The 24,170-nt window shown below is 45.2% G+C and overlaps 1 protein-coding gene across 4 annotated transcripts in view; it reads left to right on the top strand.

Moving 5' to 3' along the window:
* GRIA3 (glutamate ionotropic receptor AMPA type subunit 3) overlaps positions 1-24,170 on the top strand; it is a 272,424-nt gene that overhangs the window by 117,167 nt on the left and 131,087 nt on the right. For all 4 annotated transcript variants that reach the window (XM_072627048.1, XM_072627049.1, XM_072627047.1 and 1 more), the window contains exon 4: positions 21,323-21,510. In XM_072627048.1, the coding sequence (XP_072483149.1) occupies positions 21,323-21,510 (188 nt within the window). The remainder of the gene's footprint in view (positions 1-21,322; positions 21,511-24,170) is intronic.

The following is a 24,170-nucleotide window of genomic DNA, read 5'->3' on the forward strand; positions in this document are numbered from 1 at the left end:
TGTATGTATCTGTGTGTGTGCGTGTGTGTGTATCTGTGTGTATGTATGTGTGTGTATGTCTGTGTGTATATCTGTGTGTATGTATGTGTGTATGTCTGTGTGTATATCTGTGTGTATGTATGTGTATGTATCTCTGTGTGTATGTATCTGTGTGTGTGCACATGTGTGTATCTGTGTGTATGTATGTGTATGTATCTCTGTGTGTATGTATCTGTGTGTGTGCGTGTGTGTGTATCTGTGTGTATGTATGTGTGTGTATGTCTGTGTGTATATCTGTGTGTATGTATGTGTGTATGTCTGTGTGTATATCTGTGTGTATGTATGTGTGTGTATCTCTGTGTGTATGTATCTGTGTGTGTGCACATGTGTGTATCTGTGTGTATGTATGTGTATGTATCTCTGTGTGTATGTATCTGTGTGTGTGCGTGTGTGTGTATCTGTGTGTATGTATGTGTGTGTATGTCTGTGTGTATATCTGTGTGTATGTATGTGTGTATGTCTGTGTGTATATCTGTGTGTATGTATGTGTGTGTATGTCTGTGTGTATATCTGTGTGTATGTATGTGTATGTATCTCTGTGTGTATGTATCTGTGTGTGTGCACATGTGTGTATCTGTGTGTATGTATGTGTATGTATCTCTGTGTGTATGTATCTGTGTGTGTGCGTGTGTGTGTATCTGTGTGTATGTATGTGTGTGTATGTCTGTGTGTATATCTGTGTGTATGTATGTGTATGTATCTGTGTGTGTGCGTGTGTGCGTATCTGTGTGTATGTATGTCTGTGTGTGTGTGTATATCTGTGTGTATGTATGTGTATGTATCTGTGTACGTGTGTGTGTGTGTGTTACCCAAAGATAGAAGCTAAGCATTTGCTGCTACCCAGAGTACCTACAGTGGGAAGCATTTCCTAGGCCTAAACTAGCCTGGAGTGATGGAGCCGGGCAAACTGCCCCTCATCATACCAGCCGGCTTAGAAAGCCAAGACAAGATCATCAGGGAAGGCGGCATGTGCCAGCCACTGCCTCTCTCTCCCTCCCCCAGGAAACTCTTTGAAGGCAGGGAACTTCCTCTGCTAACTGCTCCGTGGTCTGGGCACAGCGCCTGCACGAAGTAAGTGGTCAATAAATGGCCGTCACTGACTGCAATAACAATGGATCTATTTGCTGTCAAACAAACAATCCATCAGCACCCCCTCCTTCTCTGCTGCATCCAAGTGGGGAGGGAGAGCCCCCCTTCCTAGAGTCCGGATCTGCAGAGGCCCCTGTACTGCATTCTAATTAGAAGCTGGGAGCTGATTTAACGGCTCCCATATATTTGATCCTCCCAATGCGCCAAGGCTAGCAAATTCCTCCCTCCTGTGGCTCTGATCCCTGCGGTTTTGCCTCTGTTCTCTCTCCACCCCACCCTGCCTCCACTAGCCCCCACTCTCCTCCTGAGCCCTCCCTTCCCCTGTACCCCCGGATCATTAACAAACTCCCTTTCATCTGAGATCTCATCCTCTCCCATTCCTTCTGTCTTCCTGTTCTCACTGAAGCCTGCCTTTCTCCAGAAGATGCCACATCATTACTGGCCCTGTCTCCAAGGCTGACTGCTCCTTCTGTCTCCCACAAACCTCCTGGTGCACTCCCACTCCCTGCTGCTACCCTCAGACCTCCCCAAGGCCACCATTCTTCAGCAACCATTTCTCCTTCAAAGTTCTGTCCAGTCTGCTGACTCCTGTTGAGCTCACTCACACCCAGGCTCCTCTGGGTCACACTCCTTCCTCCACAATCACTGATTCACAGACTTCCCCTGTACCCCAGTCTTTGTCCCCATCAAGCTCCTTGACCTCCAAGTTCTCCACCCCCCTCACCACTACTGTCTTCTGTCCCTAGTTGATGTCAGTCCTACACAGCGTGGTCATATAGAAATCCAATGTATTTTGTGCATTTAAAAGCACCCTGAGAAGGGGGTCATGGGCTTCACCAGATGGCCCAAGGGGTCTGGGACTCCAAAAAAGTTAGGGTCCCCTGGTTTAAGGAATTCCATATGAGGAAACTGAAGCCCAGGGAAGGGAAGGGACTTGTCCAAGATCACACAGATCTTTGACTTAGTCTCATGAGCTCCCTCTTGCCATCCCAATCTGATCTATGCATCAAATCTTGACTCCTTGCCTAACTTAGGCTATGAACTACTGAGAGTCTCAGGAAATCTTCCCTTTCCATTAGAAGTGCTGGATCTCCAAGCAGCTGACCTGATTTCAGGCCTGCTGCTGGCATGCTGGACCCCAAGCTCACTCTCCTGGCCATTACTGCCTTTTCCCCTTTGGGCTTTAGAAGCTGCACAAACAACTCTGCATGTACAGACTGTGTTCTAGCAGGGACACCAACTCCAGGTCCAGGTCATGCAAAAGTGCCCCTCTCCCAGCAACCTTTAAGGCTAGGAAAGAGAGCCCACTGGGTGGCCAAAGGGGTTACTACAGGTCAGCACTCAATTACCTCATGCTAAATTATCCACCTAACAGACATCACTTTTGAGTTTATTGACAGTAAGGGTCTTCTCTTAATGACTTGCTTTGCTGACATCTCAAACCCTGTTTACTTATCTTGTATCCAGTCTGCCTCCTAAAAGGGGAGAAAGAAGGAGCTCTTTGGAGAGTGAGGCAGTATGGTCTGGTACAGAACAGTGGTGAGAACACTGACCTGGGGGCCCGGAGACAGCTTCAAGACCCAGCCCTGCTACTTTGCGACCATATAATCTCAGTAGGGTGAGGGCAAGATGCCCAAGGGGACATCCACAGTCTAGAAAGCCATTGGCAATAGTCCTCTGGAATTCTCATCTACTTCCTCCCATGAAGCTGCTCTTGAGGAGTCATCCAACAAACTAAGCCCTCCCTCTGGCTTTTTGGAATCCCCAGAGAGTCAATGTATCACTCAAACCACTCATCTCTTCTTATCTGTATAATGAGAGAGGGAAGGAAGAAGCACCCACTGTGTGCCAAGGACTGTGCTAAGCGCTTTACAAATATTAGCTTATTTGATCTTCATTGATAAATGAGTATATTTAACAACTAAAAGCATCCAACATGTAGGTATAAAAAAGTGGACTGCAAAAGAGACAGCCTGCTCTTTTCAAAAAATATAATGAGGCCCCCAAATACATGCTCCATGAGTTCAAGGGAGTTTCTCCTGAAGTTCTAAGATCTAATATATAATGTAGAAGTGAGGCAGTAGGACAGCATAGCTAGAGAGCTGCCCCTGGGCTCAGAAAGACCCAGATTCAAGTCCTGCTTCTCTTCTTTACTGCCTAGAAGACACTGGGAGAGAACTTGAACATCTCCACGATGTTCTGTACATGCCCAAGTGCTTGCCAAAGCAGATTAAAGCATCATTGAGATATGGTGAATAAAAAAAATAAAAAATACAATAAAACACAGATAATGCTAATATGTGGTTTTCTCAGTCAAAATGCTGCCTGCAAGGATCCTTACATACAGTTTAGTGATCTCATTTCTATTTGAATTTGATGCTATTGGTCTAGGTGACTCTCTAAGACTGGTGAGGGCCTAAATTAGTAGAAGGAGATTCTCACTGGGTGTGTGTGTGTGTGTGTGTGTGTATACCTTTCCTAACATCCTTCAATGGGTCTGTGAAAACATGATATCAGTGAAACAATGCTCTAGAGGGCACTGGTGCCACCGGAACAGTTTCCTAAATGGGCACTTGGTCCAATGATGGCACAGCAGTGGTTTGCAACCTTGCAATGAGGTTTGTTTACATTGCTTTAACAATGGTAAAACAGCATTGCCCGTATATTTAAAACAGTAGGCAGTGTTGATGTGGTTCAGTCTCTGGGTGGGCAACATTTCTGTAGATTTATGCTGACAGACCTGTGCCATGGCCTATCATAGTCTGTCTTCACAGCCAGGGGCTGAGGGTGGGCAAGATGAGATAGGACTGGGAGATTCATCCTCCTATGTCTACATATGCATGGTGGACTCCTCCAGCTGAGTTCGTGTCTACACTGGGGTGTCATTCAGCTCCGGATGCCCCACACTTTGGTTCTAGTGGCCCTGCCCAGTCACATGACTCTTCTTGAAAAGAATCTGTGGATGGGGGTGCCTAGGGGACGGAGGGAGGAACTTTGGCAGCAAAGCAAGGAGAGCTCTTTGTCTGTCCTCTGGCATTCAATGACTGGCTAACGTCCGAAGCCAGCAGCTTGGGGGGAAACTAGCCCCACTGCCTGACCTAGAAGGGCCAGCCTCTGCTTCTTTTCTAATTAGGATAATTAACCTCCCTTGCTCACTTCTTCTCTTGCCATCCTGAAAGCTCAAATTAAAACGGGCCTAGGGGGCCTGCCAGGCTCAGGGGACCAGAAGTAGGTTGAAAGCCTTTTATCTGCATCCTGCAGCAGCCAGACCATTGCTGCAAAGTGACTTCTGCCTTGATACGACCTTGGGGTGAGCTGGGGGTTGGGGGAGGTTCTGATGCTCCATTTTATATAAGTATCCCAATATCCATGCTGTAGTGAAAAGAGCACCAGACTGGAAGTCAGGAAACCTGGCCTTAATTCTTGGCTCTGCCCCTGGCTTACTGGGTGACCTTGGGCAAACTCTGTACCCGCTCTGGGCTCCTGTTTCTTCCCAGGAGGTTAGGACTAGAAATGAGGGGCTTAGACGAGATGATTGCCATGACCCTTTCCAGTTCTGGCATTGTGTGAGTCTTTCTCTAATATCGATCCAATTTCAATCCAAGAAACAACAATTACCAAAAATGTACTAGCTAATTCCTACATATCAGACACTGTGCTAGCTGTTGAGGACACAGCTAGAAAATGGCACATTCAGCATGCTGCAAGTGGAAAGGGCAAGAGATCTGGAATCTGTGGTGCTAGGTTCCACTTTTATCTGTGTTGCGTATTATTTCTGTGACCTTGGAATTTCCCTTCCAGGGCCTCCGTTTCCACATGTCTAAAATGAGACAATTGGACTAGGCAGGCTCTGAAATCACTTCCAGCCCTAGAGCTAGGATCCTATGGGTAAGTTTGGATAAGTCACTTGACTTCCATGGACCTTAGTTTCCTCCTCTGTAAAATGAGAGTTTTAGGTTAGGTGGTCTCAGAAGGCCCTGCCAGCTCTGGAGCCGGGAACCTATAACTTCAGCCTAGTGAACAGCACTTATCTCCTAGCTTAACAGATAGTCCAAGAGAAAATGGAGTTGATTTTAGTTGGTAGAATTTGACAAAAGATTTGGAGAGAATTGCCTTCCTGGGTTATCCCTAGAGCCAAACATTCCAGAAAAAAATAAATCAGAAGATTGAACTCAAAGACAGTGTGACTGAAGGTAATGGATGGTGGCGGAGGGAGAGGGGGAATCTAGGTAGCCTTGTTCCAGAGCAATCCGTTCCAGTGTATATCTCTCCTATTCCTCACCCTCTCATTTCCCTTTATCCCTCCACCTCTTTGCCCCTGCGCCCCTCCTCTTCTCCTCAAAGGCTTAAATGAGGTGGGGAAGGGAGGGTGTCCACAGTTATACAGGGAGAAAAGAAAAGGAGAGAGGGAAAAAGGGTCCCTGAGGAACAGATACCAAACAATTAATTGCATTTCCTCTATCCTGTTCCTACCCCAGAGATAGTAATAACAACGATAGTTACCAATTACATCGTTTTTTAAGGTTTGCAAAGGATTTTGCATTAGGTTGTGTCATTTGATGAGAAGAGCCAGGAATCCATCAGGTTTGCTACATCCCCAGGCCCAGCATGAGCCTTGGAAGAGTGAGCTTGTTTCAGTCTGGAAACAATTCCTGGCCTGGATTTGGTTCTTGTGGCCTATTGAGGCTTCAAAGGGACAGTTTTCAGAGTCAGTGCTTCGTTTGGGTGCTTGGCTTTGTTGGGGGGAGGTGAGGATGGGAGGAGAAGGTGTTGCAAGGATGCTTCAGCCATGCAGGGAAGTGATCTCAGTGCCACATTAGTAATTGGGGAAAAATGATACCACAGGGTCTAGATGTGAAAAGTCAGTTAACAGCACTCCAGCAAAGCATAGTGGGAATATTGGAAGCAATGCAGCCCTGGACCAAATGCTGGCTCTGGAATCAAGGGAGCTGGCTCAAATCCCAGCTCTGCCAGTTATTGTCTGGGTGACTCCAGTCACATTACCTTTCTGGGCCTCTATTTCTTTGCATGAAAAAATGAGGGAGTTTGGATTAGAACGCCTCTAAGGTTCATCATAGTACAGTGGAAAGAGCACTGGCTTTCGGTAGAGGACCTGGATTCAAATTTTGCCTTTGACTCTTACTACCTGTGTGACTTTGAGCAAGGTCCTTGCTCTCTCTGGGCCTCATTTTCCTCATGCTTACAATGAAGGGGTTGGCCTAGCTAGCAAGTCAATGTCCCTCTCTAGGCCTCAGTTTCCTCCTCTGTTGGACCAAATGGCCTCTGGGGTCCCTTCCAACTCTAGATCTGTGATCCTATGATCCCTTCCTAATCTCAACCTAAATTAATGATCTATGATTGCTGGACTGGGACTCACAAGTTTCCACCTCTGTGACCCTGGGCAAGTCATTTCCCCTCACTCTGAGACTCTATTTCCTTCTACAGAATAAAGGGATTGGACTAGATAGTGTCCAAGATCCAATCCAACTCCCAGGAGGTCATGATCCTGGAGACTCTAACAGTTATCATTTGGCAATTAAAGTCCCCCTGTGCAAGATTCAGGCTAGAATTCTGATGGCAAAGTATAACCTTGCCAACTAATGGTCTCAGTGGATGGAACGGCAAAGTCTAGGAAGGTGTGTTAGGGTCCCAAAGTGGTAGAATGATCCAGTTACCATTTCACTTTTAATTTAGAGCTTAGTGGGATCATCTCCATAGTCAAGCTCTAGGGGGCAGAGATTATCTTTTCAGAGCAGCCCAGGGCTGGTCCAGATATTATGTGCCCACTCATGTGCCACGTCTTGCTTGAAGTTTAAAGTCTCTCCTTATACCCCTAACCAAAAATAATGCTTCCCCTTCTTTCTCAGACATACAGCTCTGTATCAGCAATCCAATGAATTAGCTTCATAAACGTTAGCCCAGAGGCCCTGGCTCTCCCAGCTTTCATCTGTTGCCTATAGACCACCACAGAACAGAAAAAAGGCTAGTGCCACCTCCTTCAAAGCCTCCTCACACATGCTGACTGCTCCTCTCCATTCCCAGCTACCCCCGCAACTTCCTAGGGTCCTTCCAACCTTTTGGAAACCTTCCCACCTCAGCAACCTCTTTGGGTCTTTCCCCTCTTCGTGAGTGCTCACTTCTTGGACTCAGGGTCCTTGCTGTCAAGAGCTCCTGGACCACTGAACTATAAGAAATTTGGTGGCTGATTAGAGAACCCCAAAACCAGGGGAAGGGCTGAGGCTAAGCCATCCTGTCATGAGCAGACTGGTGAGACAACCCCACCCAAGCTATAAGGCTGCCTCGGATGGAGCTCTGTGAAGGAATCCCCATCAGATTCAGAAACTGTGAGCATCCCTCAGAGCAGCCTCTGTTCTCAGCACAGCAGCAAGATCTTTTGGGGATGGGGACTAAATATCATGATGCTGCCACAGGATCAAGTATTTCTAGGTACCATTCCTGCTTCTAGAACAATACATGTGGGACACACCAAATCTTTCCACTTGCTAGAGATGGCCGCTTTTTTCAAATCCCTCACTCAGTGATCTGCATCAGCAGATGACTGAATGGACTGGATCAGGCGGATCACAATCTGTTCATTTAACACCTAGAGACCTGACCACGGTCCAAGTGCAGCCTCATAACTCTCTCACAACAGCTTAAAGTTGCAGGAAATCAATGCCATAGACACTATAGTCAACCAATTCAATTTCATGTCTTCTACCCTCAAATTCTTTGGTCCCTTGTCCTTTGCTCATCACTTTTGAACTCCTAACCCTGGATTAACTGCTATTCCTACTTCCATGCTACCAAACTCTACTGGAGAAAGTCACATAGTTGTATTGCCAATGTCTGCTGATCTCAAGTGGGTCCTCACTGCTGCATGGCAACAGAGCTATAACTAGCAATTTTAGTATCCAGGGACTCATAGAAGCAAAGTAAAATGCTGCCCTGGATATGTAATATGAAAGATGCCCTCAGATCAAATTTTTAAGATGAATTCAGTTGTTGCAGGAAGTGGATAGAGACCTCAGAGAGATATCTCCCATCTTGGGACACAAAGCCAAGGTGAGAAAGATCACCAGCATACCAGGAGAGAAAGACACCAGACATGAACTGAGACTCTGGGGCATCTGGGATATCTCAAGGTCCAAGCTTTTCCTCACCCTCCATCTCCAATCAGTTGCCAGGTTTCATCATTTCTCCCTCTACAATGCTACTCACATTTGCCACCTTCTGACAATTCACATTGGCCACCATCCTAGATCAAGCCTTTATCACTTCTCATCTGAACTATGGTACCAGCCTCCTGATTGGTCTCCCTGCCTCAAATCTCTCCTCTATCTAATCCTGCCTCCTCACACCTAACAATTGATTTTCCTAAACATCATGTCTGACTACATCACTTCCCTTCTTAAAAAGCTTCAGGATGAAACATAACTCCCCCACCCCACCCCATCTGACATTCAAAGATTGTCACAATATGATTCTAACTTCCATTCTTGACTTGTTTCATGTCATTTACTTCCCCCTTCATTTCAGACATTTGCCACCTCTGTACCTTTGCAAGCCTGTCTTCCAAGCCTGGAAGGTGCTCCCTCCTTTCCTCTGTTTCCTGGAAGCCCCAGAGGACTAGTTCTCTCCTTGACTCTAGTCCCTCTCCTTGAGTCTCAGGTCCAGTTCAAGTCAAGCACCATCTCCTACACTAGGCCTTTGATGAACCTCCTTGGTAGTGGTCTCCTCCACCCATCAAAATGCCTTTGTATCTATTTGTGTACATTTTGTACTGCCAGTGTACATGTTACTTGTAGGGACTATCAATTTAGTCTCTGTGTCCCCAGTGCCTAGCACAGCGCTTGGCACTTAGTGAATGTTTGGGAAATTGGCAGAAACATTCTTCCTGTGGCTCAGATTTGAGCTCTAGAGTTTCCTAACACTTTAGTATTGGAAGAGACCTCAGAGGTCATCCAATGACAATTGTTCATTCAGCCTCCACTTGAAAACTTCTATTTCTAGAGAACTTACTACCTGCTGAGGCAGCCCATTGCATTTAGAGATAGCTGTCATCATTGGAAGTTTCTCCTTACATCAAGCTTCTTTGCATCTTCCACCCATCATTCTTTGTTCCGCCCTCTGGGGCTAAGTGCAGTATGGTTGTTGTGGTTTGTCCTTGTTCTGGAAGAGAATCATGACATCAGGGAGGTGACATCAGGATATGGAAGTGAGTTAGATGTGAGGGAGAGCTGGGCAAAGTCACCAGCCTCACTTTCTCCTCCTGAGCCATTTGGATCCAGTGGCCAGACATAGATCAGGATGACTGGAGATGGCCCCAGATGCAATATGGTAGAGTGGATAACCTTAGAGTTGGAACAACCTGGGTTCAACAGCTGCCTTTGACATTTACTGGCCATGGCATTCTGAGCAAGCTACTTAAACTTTTCTTCTTCATCTGTAAAATAAAAGGGTTGAACCCAGCAACTTCTGAGGGCCTTTCTCACTTTGAATCTATGATGCTGTGATCCTGAACCTATTCCCTCCTCTCCATGACAGCCGTCACATCCTCAGTGACCCCTCAGGGGGCCAACTCTTAGGCCCATCTTCTCTCTGCTTGCAGATGGGCAGACTAAAATTCCAGAAGGGGAGTGACTTGCCCAAGGTCATACAGTGAGTCATTGAAAGAGTTGAAGATAGACTCCAGTTGAAGACTTGCCACTCCACCCTTCCAGAGGGAGCCTTCCGTCCTTGCCCGGAGAACTTTCTGTTTCCATTAGCATACTGGCGATGGCCAGAAATGATGCATTCTGCTTTGAGGGTTGTCAGAAAAAAGACAGGTGGAAAAAATGATCTCACTTTCTTCATGTGGTAATTCCAGCATCCTTACATCTTTTATTCTGATTGTGACTGTATTCTTCACTTGAAATAGCTAATAAGCCTTAAAGACCAATCATCTTTGGTTTCAGGGCTGCCCCATTGCATGGGTATTTGCTGAACTGAACTGAGCTAAGCCAAGCGCTGCCCACAGATGGGAAGGCTCCCCTAAGAAGATCCTGGAGCATCTGATTATGTCATTTCCATCTGAAATATAAACATGTTTTATGGCCTAAAGGGATTGTCAAACAGTGTTTGGAAACATGCTGGAAAATTTAAGGCAGTTTTCAAAATCGGCCAATGTGACAATCCCAAGCAGCCCGGTTTGGGGTTTGTTTTCCAGCTTTTCCATCCTGCAGGCAGGAAGCAACTGAGGTCATTGGCCCACTGAGGAAATTGGGGATAAACAATCAATAATTCCCTGGTTTCCTGCCACCTACTTTCTTGCACTTGCTTGCAGTCCCATTGCACCAACCTCCTGGAAAGTTTACTGGTACCTTTTGGCACCTGCCTTTCACCAGCCTGGGAGGAACAAATTGCAAGCCAAGAGCAGACATTTGGTTAGGTCCCTCTGCTAGTCACTTGGCCTGAGTAAGCATGAATCATTGGATCCTAGATCTAGAGTTGGAAGGGATCTTGAAGAGCATCTAGTCCAGCAACCTCTTTTTATAGATGAGGAAATCTAGGTACAGAGTAAGGGAAATGACTTGCCCAAGGTCATATATGTAGATATATATGTATATATAAAATATATATGTATACACATATACAATCATAGTATCCTAGATTTTGAGGAGGTCCTTAGAGACCCTTTAGTCTAACTCCCTCATTTTACAGAGGAGGAAACTGAGGCCCAGGGAGGGGAAGGGACTTACCCAGAGTCACAATCCTTCCCCCTGAACTGCACTGCTTATGAGCCTGTGGCCACAACAGACCTGTTCGTTTGCTAAGTCTGTCACTGTGGTAACAAGCAACCAGTTCTAAGATTCCTAATGAGAATCCTTATTTTCTGCAAACAGAGCTTCTGCCAGAACTGCAGTGTTTGCCTGGCCTTGAGACTTTAGTCTCAAGCTGCACTCCTAGCCAAGCCAATAAATATTTTACCTCCATGTTTTGCAGCTCCAAGGACCCCTCACTCTGTTCCTGAGCCAACATTTCGGGTTTAGGGGCTGCTCTTAGCTGTAGCCAACTAGTATATCAGAGCAAGGAAATCAAAGTCAGGGAGACCTGAGGGGAAAAGAGGGACTTGGACAAGCTGACCCCAAGTCCCTTCCACCACTCTAAAGCTATGAGCCTTCCCCTCCATCTCCACCTGGTGACATGCCTCTTTTTCTGTTAGATCCCAGTCTGGTGCCATCTCTTCAGTGGACTTCCCCACCAAAACTTCCCCTCGGGTCTTTCCTATGCATTAGATCCATAGTCTAATTTAGAGGGTGTTTATTTGTACATATGTGAGAGGCAGCATGGTAGAGTGAACAGACTCAGGAAGGCTGGCCTCAAATCCCACCTCATGCATTTACCAGCTTTGTGACCCTAGGTAAGTCACTTAACATCTTGAGCCAGTTTCCTCAGCTGTAAATCAGTGGTAATGTTAACTGCAGTGCCTCCTTCACAAGACCATTGTAAGGCTCAAATGAGGATAATACCCAGAAAGCATCTTGCAAACTTTAAGTAGCTAGAGAAATGTTACCTATTTTTATGTCCCTTCCTCAATACTAGATTATAAGCTCCTTGAGAACAGGAACTGTCATCTTTCATCCTGGCAATCTCAGTAGCCATTTGCCCATCACACGTGTTTGGTAAACTTGCTTCTCACTGTCAGGAAGTAAGACAACCTCTTGAGTTATTTTTCCAGTAGCAGGGACACATGGGTATGGATCCATCCATATACTTTCCCCCAAAAAAATCCCCTTCCCCCCAGGAGAAATTCATCTAATAGGGAAAACCATTGCCCAGAGGAGGGTCAAGGAATGGTACATGAAGAGGTCAGGTGGTAGCAGATGGTGAAGGACTTCGAATGCCACCTCCACTTGATAGGCCACAGGGAGAATTTCTGAGCAGAGCAGTGAGATGGCAGGCCCAAATCTTTGCATAGATCTTTTCAAGGGGAAAACTCCTCCTCCACTGTCCTTATGACTTCCTCATCAGTCCCTCAGTGCCCTCCCCCAGTCTCCTTACCCAGAGTCTGTCTTCAATATTCCTTGTGACAGCCTTCTGATAGCATCAGGATCAAGAGACCATGCCATTCTTGGCAGGGAAGAAAGGCGAAGTAAGTCACAGACCTGCACAGCTGAACCACCAAGGCCTGTTAGCCCTCTGTCCTGTCTCCCATTATCAGTGACTGGGAGTCAGACTTTCTCCCTCTTCCTTTGTCCCCTTGGGAAGTCCATGCCTCTTCCCTCTTCCTCCAGACCCAAAGCACAACCTTAGGAAAATGGTAGGAACCAAATAGTCTCTCTATAGCCCTTCCAAACCGGCAAGAAAAAATTTCGATTTCTTTGCCTGACATTTAAGATCTCCATTATCCCACTGCGCCCAGTTCTCCAATTTATCTCACATTTCTGTCCTCCACACCCTCCATGCTCTAGCCAAGCGGTGTTCCCCACACAACCTGTATCTTCTTAGCTTTATTCAAGATATTTCCTGCATCTACAATGCCATGCATCCCCCTCTTTGTCTATTCCTACTCAATCTTTTAAGCCTAGGTCAAATACTTCCTTCTATGCTTAGCCATCTGCTGTCATCAGTGAAACCTGCCCCTCACACCTCTCTGCTGCACCCACAGTTCAACAAGAATTTGCACCAAGATCGCCTTTATAACATCCTTGACAAATGGCTTAAAGATGAGAACCTCATTACCTCCCCGAGCGTCTGATTCCACTTTGGGACAACTGCCATTGTCACTGAAACATCAAGCCAAAATAGGACTCATCACTTTCTACCTAGTGCTCCTCCTTCTACCCTACTTGGGCCAAGAAGAATAAGACTTTTCTCTCTTCCTGCAAAAACTGGAAGGTAGCTCTCATAGTTCCTCAGGCTTTCTCCTCTCCAGCCTCAACATCTCTATTTCTTTCAATGAGTCTTCATCTGGGTGGTCCAGAGCACAGATTCCCTCTCATGAGGAAACCATACCTCCCCACCTACTCACATGTTCATTGCAGTCATGGGCTGAGCTAAGAGATAGTGTGGTACAGTGGGAAGGACATAGCACTTGGAGGCTGATGGTCCTGTGTGTGACCTTAAGAAACTCCCTTTACCACTCTCCGCCTTGGGTTCCTCATCTGCAAAAGGAGGGGAGTTGACTGAATGACTTCCAAGTTCCCCTCCTGTTCTAAATCAATGAGCCTATGAGTTTCAATCAGTATTGGTTCATCGAGGGGAAAGAGTGTGGCAGACTTAATTGGCCCTACCAAAGGGAAGCTCTAAAAGCACACATCTGGCTCCAGGGGGTAAGTTTGCTGGCCTTCTAGTCCCTTCAGAATGATCAAAACTGGGAGGGGAAAGAAGACTCTTGACTAATACCTGGAGACTAGCAAGTGCTTATATCATGCCTTTATATCACATCTCATAATTACAAAGGATTTCCCACCTTAGATAATGTCTTCCATTTACAGTTTGCAAAGCTCTTTCTTTCCAACTGCCCTGAGGAAGTAAGTGCTATTATTAGATCCCTGTTTTACAGATGAAGAAACTGAAGAAGCAGAGAGAAAAGGTGACTTGCCCAAAGTCACACAGCCAATGGGTCTCAGAAGATTCCATGTCTAGTGCTCTTTCTGCCTCCCCTGCCTTCTAGGGCCACTTCTGGCTTTGAAATATAGCTCCCTAAGAGTTCTGACCCAGAGACCCATGATGCATTGACTCATTTCCAGTGGATGAATTAGGCAGCCATGCCTCCTACTGTGTCATAGAGGTAACCCCAACATGCAAAAGGCTCTGCCAGTGAGGCATGGGTTTAGGAAGATTCCACCAAGCTGGAAAGACTTCAAGGACCATACATGAAATCATCAGGGGGTCGAAATCATCACCAATAGAGGGAAGTCCCATACTGAGGAATCATAGGTACTAGAATCATTGAAGTTACAAGTCAGAGTTCAGAGTAGTAGACAGGGCACTCGGCTTGGACTTGGTGGGCCTTGGGCTCAGATCCCATCCCAGATATTTACTTAAAAGTTGTATGACCCTGGGCAAGTCACTTGACTGTTCTCTGTCTCAGTTTCCTCATCTGTAAAATGAAGGACTTAGACTTGATAGCCTCTAAGAGCTCTTCCAGCTCTGGGTCTATGTTCCTCTCTGAGCCTCAGTTTCCCCTTCTATAAAATGAGGAGGTTGGACTTGATGGCCTCTAAAATCCCTTCCCATTCTAAATCTGTGGATACAAGAATAACACTGGCCTAGGATCAAATCACAGTCTCTGACACTTCTTGAGTGACCTTGGGTAAGTCACTCTCCCACTCTGAGCCTCAGTTTTTCCCTTAGAAAGATGAATATGGTCACACTTGGGCTGCTTACCTCACAGCCTGGTTGTGAGTAAAGTTCTTTGGAAAGCTTAAAGTCACTAGAGAAAATGGGGCTCATCATTAATGCTAAAGATGAGAACAATCAATTATCTGATGGCATCTATAAAATGATAGAATATTACCCAGAGCCACTTGGGCGGGAGCCCTGCCTGCACAGGCAGCCAAGCCAGGCTGCCCACATCCAACAGGTTCACCAAGGGATCCTCAGCAAACACTTTGGAATCCCTGTCGCAGGTGCTATTGGTTTCTTCCACTGTAAAGCTGGCCAGGAGTGGATCAGAAAGCTGTTCTCTCACATTGAACAAATCTACTCCAGATGGTCTAAATCGCCTTTTATCTGACAACATAAAGCCAAGAACCTCACGCTCAACAAAGTTGACCTATCTGTTGTTGTATGTTGTCTTGACTTGCTTTGGAGAAGGTGGAGCTGCACAGTTCAGCAGCCAGGAGATAGAGATTGAGAGAGCCTCAGTTTCTCCATCTGTCCAGTGGGCTAAGAGGCAATGAAGAGAGGAGAAAGATTGTGGATCAACAAGCCCTTATTTAGCACCTACTAGTACGGGCTCTGTGGTCACTCATTAGAACTTCATAACATAAGCATGTGGCACCAATTCATTTGCCCCTCTGTGTGAAGCCCACTGTGGGGTCAGTGTGCAAGCAATCCCCTCACTTTACAGATGGGGAAAGAGGCTCAGGAACTTCCCTAAGGTCAGATAAGTAGAAATGAGAAAAGTTGGCATCTGAACAAGGCTCCTCTAACCCCCAATCTAACATTCTTTCCACAATACCTTGCTGCCTTTATTTCTAGTTCATCAAATTAAACAATGCTTTTTCATAGGATTCTTAAGATTAAGCTTTCCTATAAAGCCAAATAGCATATGAGGCTATTTGTCTTTTTCTTTTGGTCCAGGTTTTATGGTTTCATTAGTATGGAACATGGAACTTCCAGTGTGGTAACTGCCTCCACCAATACAGAGCAGCAATCTGTACATAATTTGTCATCCTAAGAGTTGCCAGGTGAACTTGCCCAGATGAACAGCTAATATATTAGAGGCAGATTTGAATTTGAGTCCTGGTCCCCCTGGCTCTAAAGGTGACACGCTATATACTATGTCAGGCTACCTCCCAAGTGTGTTTGCTAATCTCTTGTCTTTATTCCAGATACTTACCCAATAGCATAAATATGATCATAAGGCTTTTTTTAACCCTATTTTGCCTAAGGGGTCCTTAAACTAGCCTAACAACCAGATTTTACATACTCATGTTGGGGAAAGAGCTCTCCCCTGTAACTCTACACTTGGAACCCATTTACACCTGGGCCACGGCCTAGTTGGTATGATTTCAGGGTCACCAAGGAGTACCCAAAGCTCCTCTGCCAGTCTTTTCATTTTTATTATTGTATTTGCCTATCATTATCATTATTATTATTAGTATATAAGATTCTTTCCAGTTCTAAGATGCTGTTGAAGTAACCTCATGTCCTCTGTCTGCTAGGGTCCCATGAGCTCCAACATAGTCACACCCAAGAGAATAGGGAAGGGTTCAGAAAGTGTTATTGACTTTGTGACAAAGTCATTATCTCCCAGCCCTTGGTGTATTCTGCTGCACAAGACCTCCAGGGGCTCCATAGCACATCCTAATCTGCAAGATTTTCCTCAGTCTCACCCAAGGCAAAAGTGACATAGGCTCAGAGGTCAAGACCCCACAGGTGGACAGCCTCCCTGCTGCTACAACACATTCAGGTCTCCCCTGGCACCTTTGCTTTCTCTCTGCCTCCTCAAACTGCAGTGGAAGAATCAGTCTGCCACCACCCCAGATGCCTGGGCTCTCCTCGCTTTGAGTTGTGAGCAACCCCAGGTACCTGATAGGAGAGAGGCTGGTGTCCCCAGCACTGTTGGCAGCAGCTTCTGCCTTCTTCCCCAGAGCTCCACTTCCCCACCTCCCCCATGGTGCTAACATATGTCTTCCAAAATCTGAGATTCTGGATCATTGGGCAGAGTTCCCAGGTCCTATCGACCTCTGATTTGGTCCCTTCTTCTTACTAGAAAAGTACCAAAAATTGCTTCCTCAGCCCACACGCCACACACTACAGAAATGTTTTATCTAGAAAAATGTCATTCCAGTCAAGAACATTTTGCGGAACAATGGGAAATCACTGCCTCTGGATTTTGAGGACTTGGGTTCAAATCCTGTCTTTGACCCCACGTGTCACTATGCAACCCTTAGGCAAGTTGCTTTACCTCTGGGCTTCAGTTTTCTCATCTGTAAAATGGCCCTTTCCAGTTCTAAGTCTATGATCCTATGTATGACCAACGTGTGGGCAAGACCTCTCTCAGGCTCCCATGGTGACAATGTCTCTCTCAAACCAAGGCCCAGAGCCAGGGGCAGGACACAATTTTGATTTGTAACTATGGATCCCCCAGGGATACTTGTGGCCACTACAAGCAGCCTGGGTGCTGTGTGATTGAAGCATATCGGGTGGGAAGAATGTAGGTTCATATGATGTCTGAAGATTTTCTCTGATTTCTCAGAAAAGGAAACAGAAGCCCAGGAGAAGTGACTTACTCAAAGTCACATAGCTGATAGCCCCACTGATACACAAAGTTGAGTTTTCTCATTGCTCAGAATCAATTCTTTCCACTGCACTGCTCGTCCTCCTAGCAGAAAGCCCCTGCCGGAATGATCAAAAGCCAAAGGAGGCAAATGAGCTCCAGCTCTGCTTTCCTGTGATTCTTCATTAGCAACTTCCATATGTCAATATCCTGTTTATTGCTCGGCGAGCTTCCCCAGCGACTCTTCAGCTTGTTCAGCTCCCTTTAGTTTTTCAGTTGGTTTGTGGTTTTGTTGTCATTATTGTTTAAATGTATCCCAGGAATGCATTGGGATAGAAGGAACGATCCCAACTGCCACGGGATTGATCACACCCTCTTTACCCTCACTTCTTGGACTGCTATGGGGCTTTGGAAGAACATCTGTATGTATCTGTGGTTCCTGGCTTCCTGTCATATTCGATCCAGACTCTTTTGCCAGGCATTCATCACCATCCACGACCTGGCCTTAACCTACCTAGAATCAGAGAACTTGGGTTCAAATCCTTCCTTTGATATTTACTACTTGTGTGACCTTAGGCAAGTCATTTCACTTTCCTGGAATTCACATTTCTTCTCTGTAAAATGAGGGGATTGAATTAAACGGCCTTTGAGGTGCCTTCCAAGCCTCTATCTAAGATCATGTGACTTTTGCAGCCTTGTGTCCCTCTCTGCCCCACCATGTGCCTTAGGTTCCACCTACCAGGGATTCTCTCCAGCCTTCACTCTGGGCTGGGGCTCATACTCATCCCATCCAGGAATTGTGGCTCCACCCACCCCATCTCTGTATGCCAAAATTCTCCCCACTTTTCATGGCTTCACTTAAAAGTAATCACAGCCATGAAACGTTTTGGGACCTTGCACAGCTCCTTCTTTCTCTTTTCTGTCCTTACATTCACTTTCTATGTTAGTTATTGGTGCACATAATTTGTTCCCCCTCATAGACAATCAACTTCTAGAGCAAAGGGGCTGTATCTTGTAAGAATGCTAAGAGCTCACATTTCTCTGAAGTTTTAAGTTTTACAATGCATTTTGCCTCATAACAACCCAGCAAAGTACAGGGGTGGGCAACCTTTGGCCTTGAGGCCACATGAATCCAGATTCAGTCAAAGGGCCACACTTGAGGACCTAGAGGGCCACATGTGGCCTCGAGGCAGAAGGTTCCCCACCCCTGATAGTCCAACCCCTTTATTCTACAAAGGAGGAAAATGAGGGAAAGGGAGGAGGAAGGGACTTGGGTAGTGTCACATGGCTAGTTATTGGCAGAGCTGAGACCCAGGCCTCTAGAATCATCATTGAGGGATCTTTCTACTGCACATTGGTACCCAAACAGAGTCTGGACGCCCATCTATCAGGGATGTTGCCAGAGAGGTGCCCATGCTGTGCTAAATGATCTCTGAGGTCCTTGCCGATGTTAAAAATTCAGTATTGAATTTTATGGGGAAGAAGTCAATTTTCTTTGGAGGCAGAATGAAACAGTGGCTCAGGGTCCTGAACTTCAATGCCTCTCAAGTCAGACTACTCATGTGACCTCAAGCAAGTTACCTCTTAGGGCTGTAGTCTCTTCCTCTATAAAATGAGGAACTTGGTTAAATGGCCCCTGGGAGTTCACACAGGTAGTAAGTAAGCATCAGAGGCAGATGAGAACCCCAATCCTCCCTCTCCAAAGCCAGTACCCTCTTCACTGTACCACACTATGTCCCTATTTCCAGATTCTGGACATGTGACTCATTCAGGAAAGATTTTGAAACATTTCCATCACTTCCTTTCTATGTTAACTTTATGATCCCATTCTTTGACCTATATATATTCCCAGTAAAATTCAGCAGGTACCTCAGATCTATGGGAAAATGGAAATAAGAGAAATAAATACGTGTGGCTGGTTAATACGGAGCGAAGATGAACATTTCTGAGTTGGGTAATTGACTCTGATCTGTGATTTTGAGTTCTGGTACTGAAATTGCTCATTCAGAAATTACCCAGTGCTTGGGCCTCATTTGTGATGTGCATCCCTGCATGCCCAGCATACAATTGCAACATGAAGGCCATTTGAGTCACCACTGTGCTGCCATCTCCTCAAGTAAGACTCCAATTGTTGGACCCATTATCTTTAGATCAGGAGTCAATATTGTCAGCCAGAGTCTCCCTGCAGTGCAGAGTGAGGCCCAGAGGGCTGGCCAGCAACCTGACTCTTCAAAGAGCAATGGTCCCCTTCTTCCACTCTCATCCTTGGGAGCTGAGGAACTTGTTCAACTTGCAAGTTGAGGACTTTGAAGCACCTGCCTCCCCCACAGACACACACTGAAGTTAGTGAGAAGAGGATGATTTAAATGTTGCAGCAAAAAGGGCCCTTAGAAGACAGAATACAGCTAGACATTAGAACACAGAATGTCAAAGTTGGAAGTGACCTTACAATGCAAAACATCAGATCTAGAAAGGACCTTAGAACATAGGATATAGAATGTCTGAGTTGATAGAGACCTTAGAACAGAGAAAGTTACAATAAGGATCTTAGAACATGCAACATAGAATGTTAGAACCAGAGAGGGATGGTCTTAGAACATAGAAAACAGAATGTCGGAGGTAAAAGGAATCTTAGAGCAGAGAATGCTGGAGCTAGAAGGAATCTTGAACTGTAGAACTTTGAGCTGCGATATCCCTTAGAACATGCAAACCAAAATGCCGGGGCTTTAAGGGACATTAGAACACAGACTATCAGAGCTGGCAGTAAACTTTGAACATGGAATGAACTGGACAGGACCTTAGAACATAAAATACTGGCTGTTGGAACTAAAATGGATCATAGAGCACAGAACAGAGAATGTCAGAGCTGAGAGAGACTTCACAACATAGAACATAGACTGGCAGAGCTGTCAGGACCCTGAGAATATACGGCACAGGATGTCCGAGTGAAAGGGATCCTTAGCAGTTTCATTCAATCTCTTTTGCCAATTTGATGATGTTGTTATTTTATTAGTATATTGATACATAATAACTTCATGCCAGAAACAAAAAATATTTATGGGACTTAATTCTTGACTTCAAAAGGACAGAAAATCATTCCCACTCACCTTAGACCATCCAAATACTCTTCTCTTTTTCATTCTATCTTGGTAGATTTAGAATATAAAAGAATGAAGTTGCAAGTAGTTATTGAGCCTTGACAAATCAGATACGAATTAATTCAAAATCAATAAAGAATTCCCAGTACGTGTGAGAAGAGACAGTAACTAAGCAGGTGACTTAATATCAATCAATGAATCAATTTTGGTTGTAGACTGTTTGTTTTAGGTTTATAGTGTGTGTTTCGTGTCTCTGTATGTATAGGTGCCATGATCTGACCTTCTATGCAGAAGGTCATAGAGCAATGAAGTTAACAATGGTTGTTTTCCATTCTAGAAGGGGATGAAAGAAAGACTCCAGGAAGATCAAGACCAGGTTTAAAGAGAACTTGCTCAGGATGAGGCCATGTCTAGAACCTCAGTAATACAGGCCAATAAAAAGTGTATCATTGAAGTAAAATCAGGGTGTGCAGGACTGCCTATTGACTGGATAATTAGGTCATCTCATCTCATCACTTTAAGAACAATAACTTAGAAATGGAAACAAGTCTTTAAGAAGTAACTTTGAGTAGCAGTAAAACAAAACGTATAATTCTCTTTATAGCAAATATATAGTCAGTGTTTTGACTGTCGTGAATTAAAAGCCCTTTATCATAAAATATATGATTTTTAAACTTTATTAAAAATGAATCTACAATCCTTCAGACCTCCCTACATATACATCACAAAAATGTAGGAAAATTAGAAAAAACTAAACTGTATGGGTAGTTTTATCATTCTTAGTTTGCAGTTTGTAGAAGTGGTACACATACCTAATGTACGTCTATTCCTCAACTTGTCAGTTGCAGTGTACACTGCAATAAAATGTGAAATGTATGCCTGGTAAAATTCATTCATATATACAAGATGGCAGCTAATGCTCTCTAACTACCAAACTTGTCAACTTAAAAACAAGATGGAAGTGCTTTTGCCCAGACTATTCAAGAATAAGATGGAAGCCATGCCTAGTGTCCAGAGTTTTTCAACAGGCCCGCAAATGGATTCAAAAACTTGTCTGTCTCTGAAGATGATGATTCCCAAAGTTGTGTGAATGGTTACTATGTCTACAGATGGCTAAGTAAGAGGCATTTTCAATTAAATAATTACCATGTTTTTCCTCTAGGATTCTCAATCCTCCAGGCAATAATGGAGGCCGCCGTGCAAAACAATTGGCAAGTGACAGCAAGGTCTGTGGGAAGCATCAAGGATGTGCAGGAATTCCGGCGAATCATTGAGGAAATGGACAGGCGCCAGGAGAAACGATACTTGATTGACTGCGAAGTCGAGAGGATCAACACAATTCTGGAACAGGTACGACTGTGGCTTATTCAGTGTGTGGTCAGTCCCCCAGACCATCCTGCTAAAACATTTTCCAAGTCTACAAAGAAATGGCATGCCTGATTCAATGATCCGATTGGCCCATGGATGGCGATTTTCTTCTGAACATTTATCTCCTCATTCTATTTCCCACCAGTGCCTCACACCTCCATGTGAAGTCTGTTGGCAGTTGCAGGCTGTGGATTAATGCTACTTTAGCCAGAGACATAGCCATAGCCTCATGGACAGCTGGCCTTTCCAAAGTGATCAGTAGATTTCTCTTCCAGATATACCTTGCTGTACAGGGTGCTGTCATACTCAGGGGAATTAAGAAGACAGACAAAGAAATGACAATTTAATTCAATTAGGGTGAAATAAAGTGAGGTGAGATAAGGTGAAGTGAATTGTGGAATTCATTGATCTCTAAAAGCATTCTTTGTCCCAATCTGACTTCTGGTGAGAGTGAATGGTTAACTTTTCCTCTATTGCACATTTTGTGTTCTCACCAAAGGGACCTCCTAGTTGTTCCCTAAACTTGGAATTCCATTTCCAGTCTCCACGTCCTTTCACAGTCTTCCCCTCATGCTTGGAATGCTCCCCCTTCTTATCTTTACCCCAAGACTGAGCTCAAGTACCACTTTCTACAAAAGCTTTATGAATTCCTCCTTTTTCATAGTGTTCTCCTCCCCCCTGAAATCACTTTGTATTTATTTTGTACTGACTTTCTATTTCACTCTCTCTGGGCATGGAGGAGTAGCACCCTCTCCCCTTCTCCTGCTCCCCTCATGCCATAGAACTTAATCCCTTAAGGTCAGGGATTATGTCTTCTTTTTCTCTGGGTCTCCATACAGCAGGAGCTTAATAAATGCTTCTTGGATTGAATTGAGTCAAGAAGTCAGGCTGAAATTTGGAATTTGGCATAATAGCCTCATATTTCTAATATGTTACAGGGTTTGTTTTTTTCCTTGGAATTGCCAAAACAATTTCTAAAATCAGAGGGTGTCATGAAGTAAGAAAGGAAAACAGCCACTCAGATGTCCATAGTACTTTAAAGTTTACAAAGCACTTTCCTCATGACAAGTATTTGATTGCCGAGCTTCCCTTTCCTTGCCTCTCAGAGGAGGGAGGTGGATTAATGGCTTCTGAGGTCCTGGCCAACTCTTTATGATCCTATGATTTTACATAGGGGGAACCTGAGACTCACAGAGGGAAATGACTGGCCCAAGGTCACATAGCCAGCCCATGTCTGAAGCAAGATTTGAACCCAGGCTTCCTGACTCCAGCTGGATCTCGGGCAGTATTCAGGGCTCCAAAGTGTGAGTTAAATGTCAATGAATGATGAAGTCAAAGCTGCCCTTCAAAGGACCCCAGATCCAGAGTGCGTGTTAATTCTGAAACCTGGGCGAGCATTCCAGGGAATCTGAGCCCAGAGAGCAGACCAATAAGCCTCCCTTCACACACCAAACAGACGATTACAGTTCAAAATGAAAAGTCCAATTGAACTGTGGTGAAGCTAAGAGCTGCTCGCTCCCCCAGCTCTGAATACACCGTCTGTCCATCCTGCCAGGACCACGACTGGAAGAGACATATTCCCACCGCAGTTCCGTTACACAGACCCAGCGTTCCAATGGGCTCCAGGCCCCGGAGCCTGGTCAAGTGTCAGCAGGCCCTGGGAGAGCAGCTGGATAACCATTGCCAGAAGATCTGGGGAGTGGGGGATGAGGATGGGACCCAGCAATGTGGAGTTCGCTATTTGTCCCTTTGCTAAAAGAGGGGTCCCTCCACCCATGAATGAAGCGACCCCAGTCAGGCTAGTAGGTGGCCCATCTTCTGAGGCACAGGTGTTATCTGTACCCCCAAACTGAAACTTAGAGGCACTAGAGATGAAAGAGCATTGAGTCTGCAGCCAGAGGACCTGGGTTCATATTTCACCTCTGACGTTTACTACCTGTGGGGACTCTGGGTCACAGTTTCTTCCTCTATGGAATGAGGAGGTTGGACTAGCTGAGGTTCCTTCATCTAAGATCTTATGTGTGATTTGGGGTACGTCCTTTCCCCTCTCTGGGCCTCAGTTTCCTCCTCTGTAAAAGGAGGGGGTTAGACTAGATGGCTTCTCTCCCAACTCTAATCCTATAATCCAATTCGCCATAGAGGATGGAGTCTGAAAGGCCTCCATCTGAATGCAGCCTCAAACACGTACTATTTGTGTGACCCAGGACATGTTTCTTAAGCTCCCTCAGCCTCAGTTTCCCCATCTGCAAAATGAGGGGAATCATAGCATTTAACCCAGTAAAGCACTTTTTAAATGACAGCTGTCATTATATTATCCTATGACATTGAGATTCCCTTCCCCCTGCAGACCAGGAAAGGTTCAATAACTTGCTTGAAGTCACTCAGTGAATTAATGGCATAAATGAGCCTCAGGCTCAAATCTCCAGGCTTCTAGGCCAATACTCCTGCTCTATCTCACTGCTACATCTTTTTTATTTCTTTAAATCCACTCAGACTATAAACTCCCTAAGGGCTGGGACCCTGTCTTAGCTAAACCTCGTAATTCTCCCAGTGCCTAGCACCAGGCTCTGCCCTTGATCCATGTGGATTCAATTCAATTCAATTCAATTAGGTCTAGAAACCGAAGAATCAGGTCAGCAATG

This window comes from Notamacropus eugenii, chromosome X (genome assembly GCF_028372415.1).
Source record: "Notamacropus eugenii isolate mMacEug1 chromosome X, mMacEug1.pri_v2, whole genome shotgun sequence".
NCBI classification, from domain to species: Eukaryota; Metazoa; Chordata; class Mammalia; order Diprotodontia; family Macropodidae; genus Notamacropus; species Notamacropus eugenii.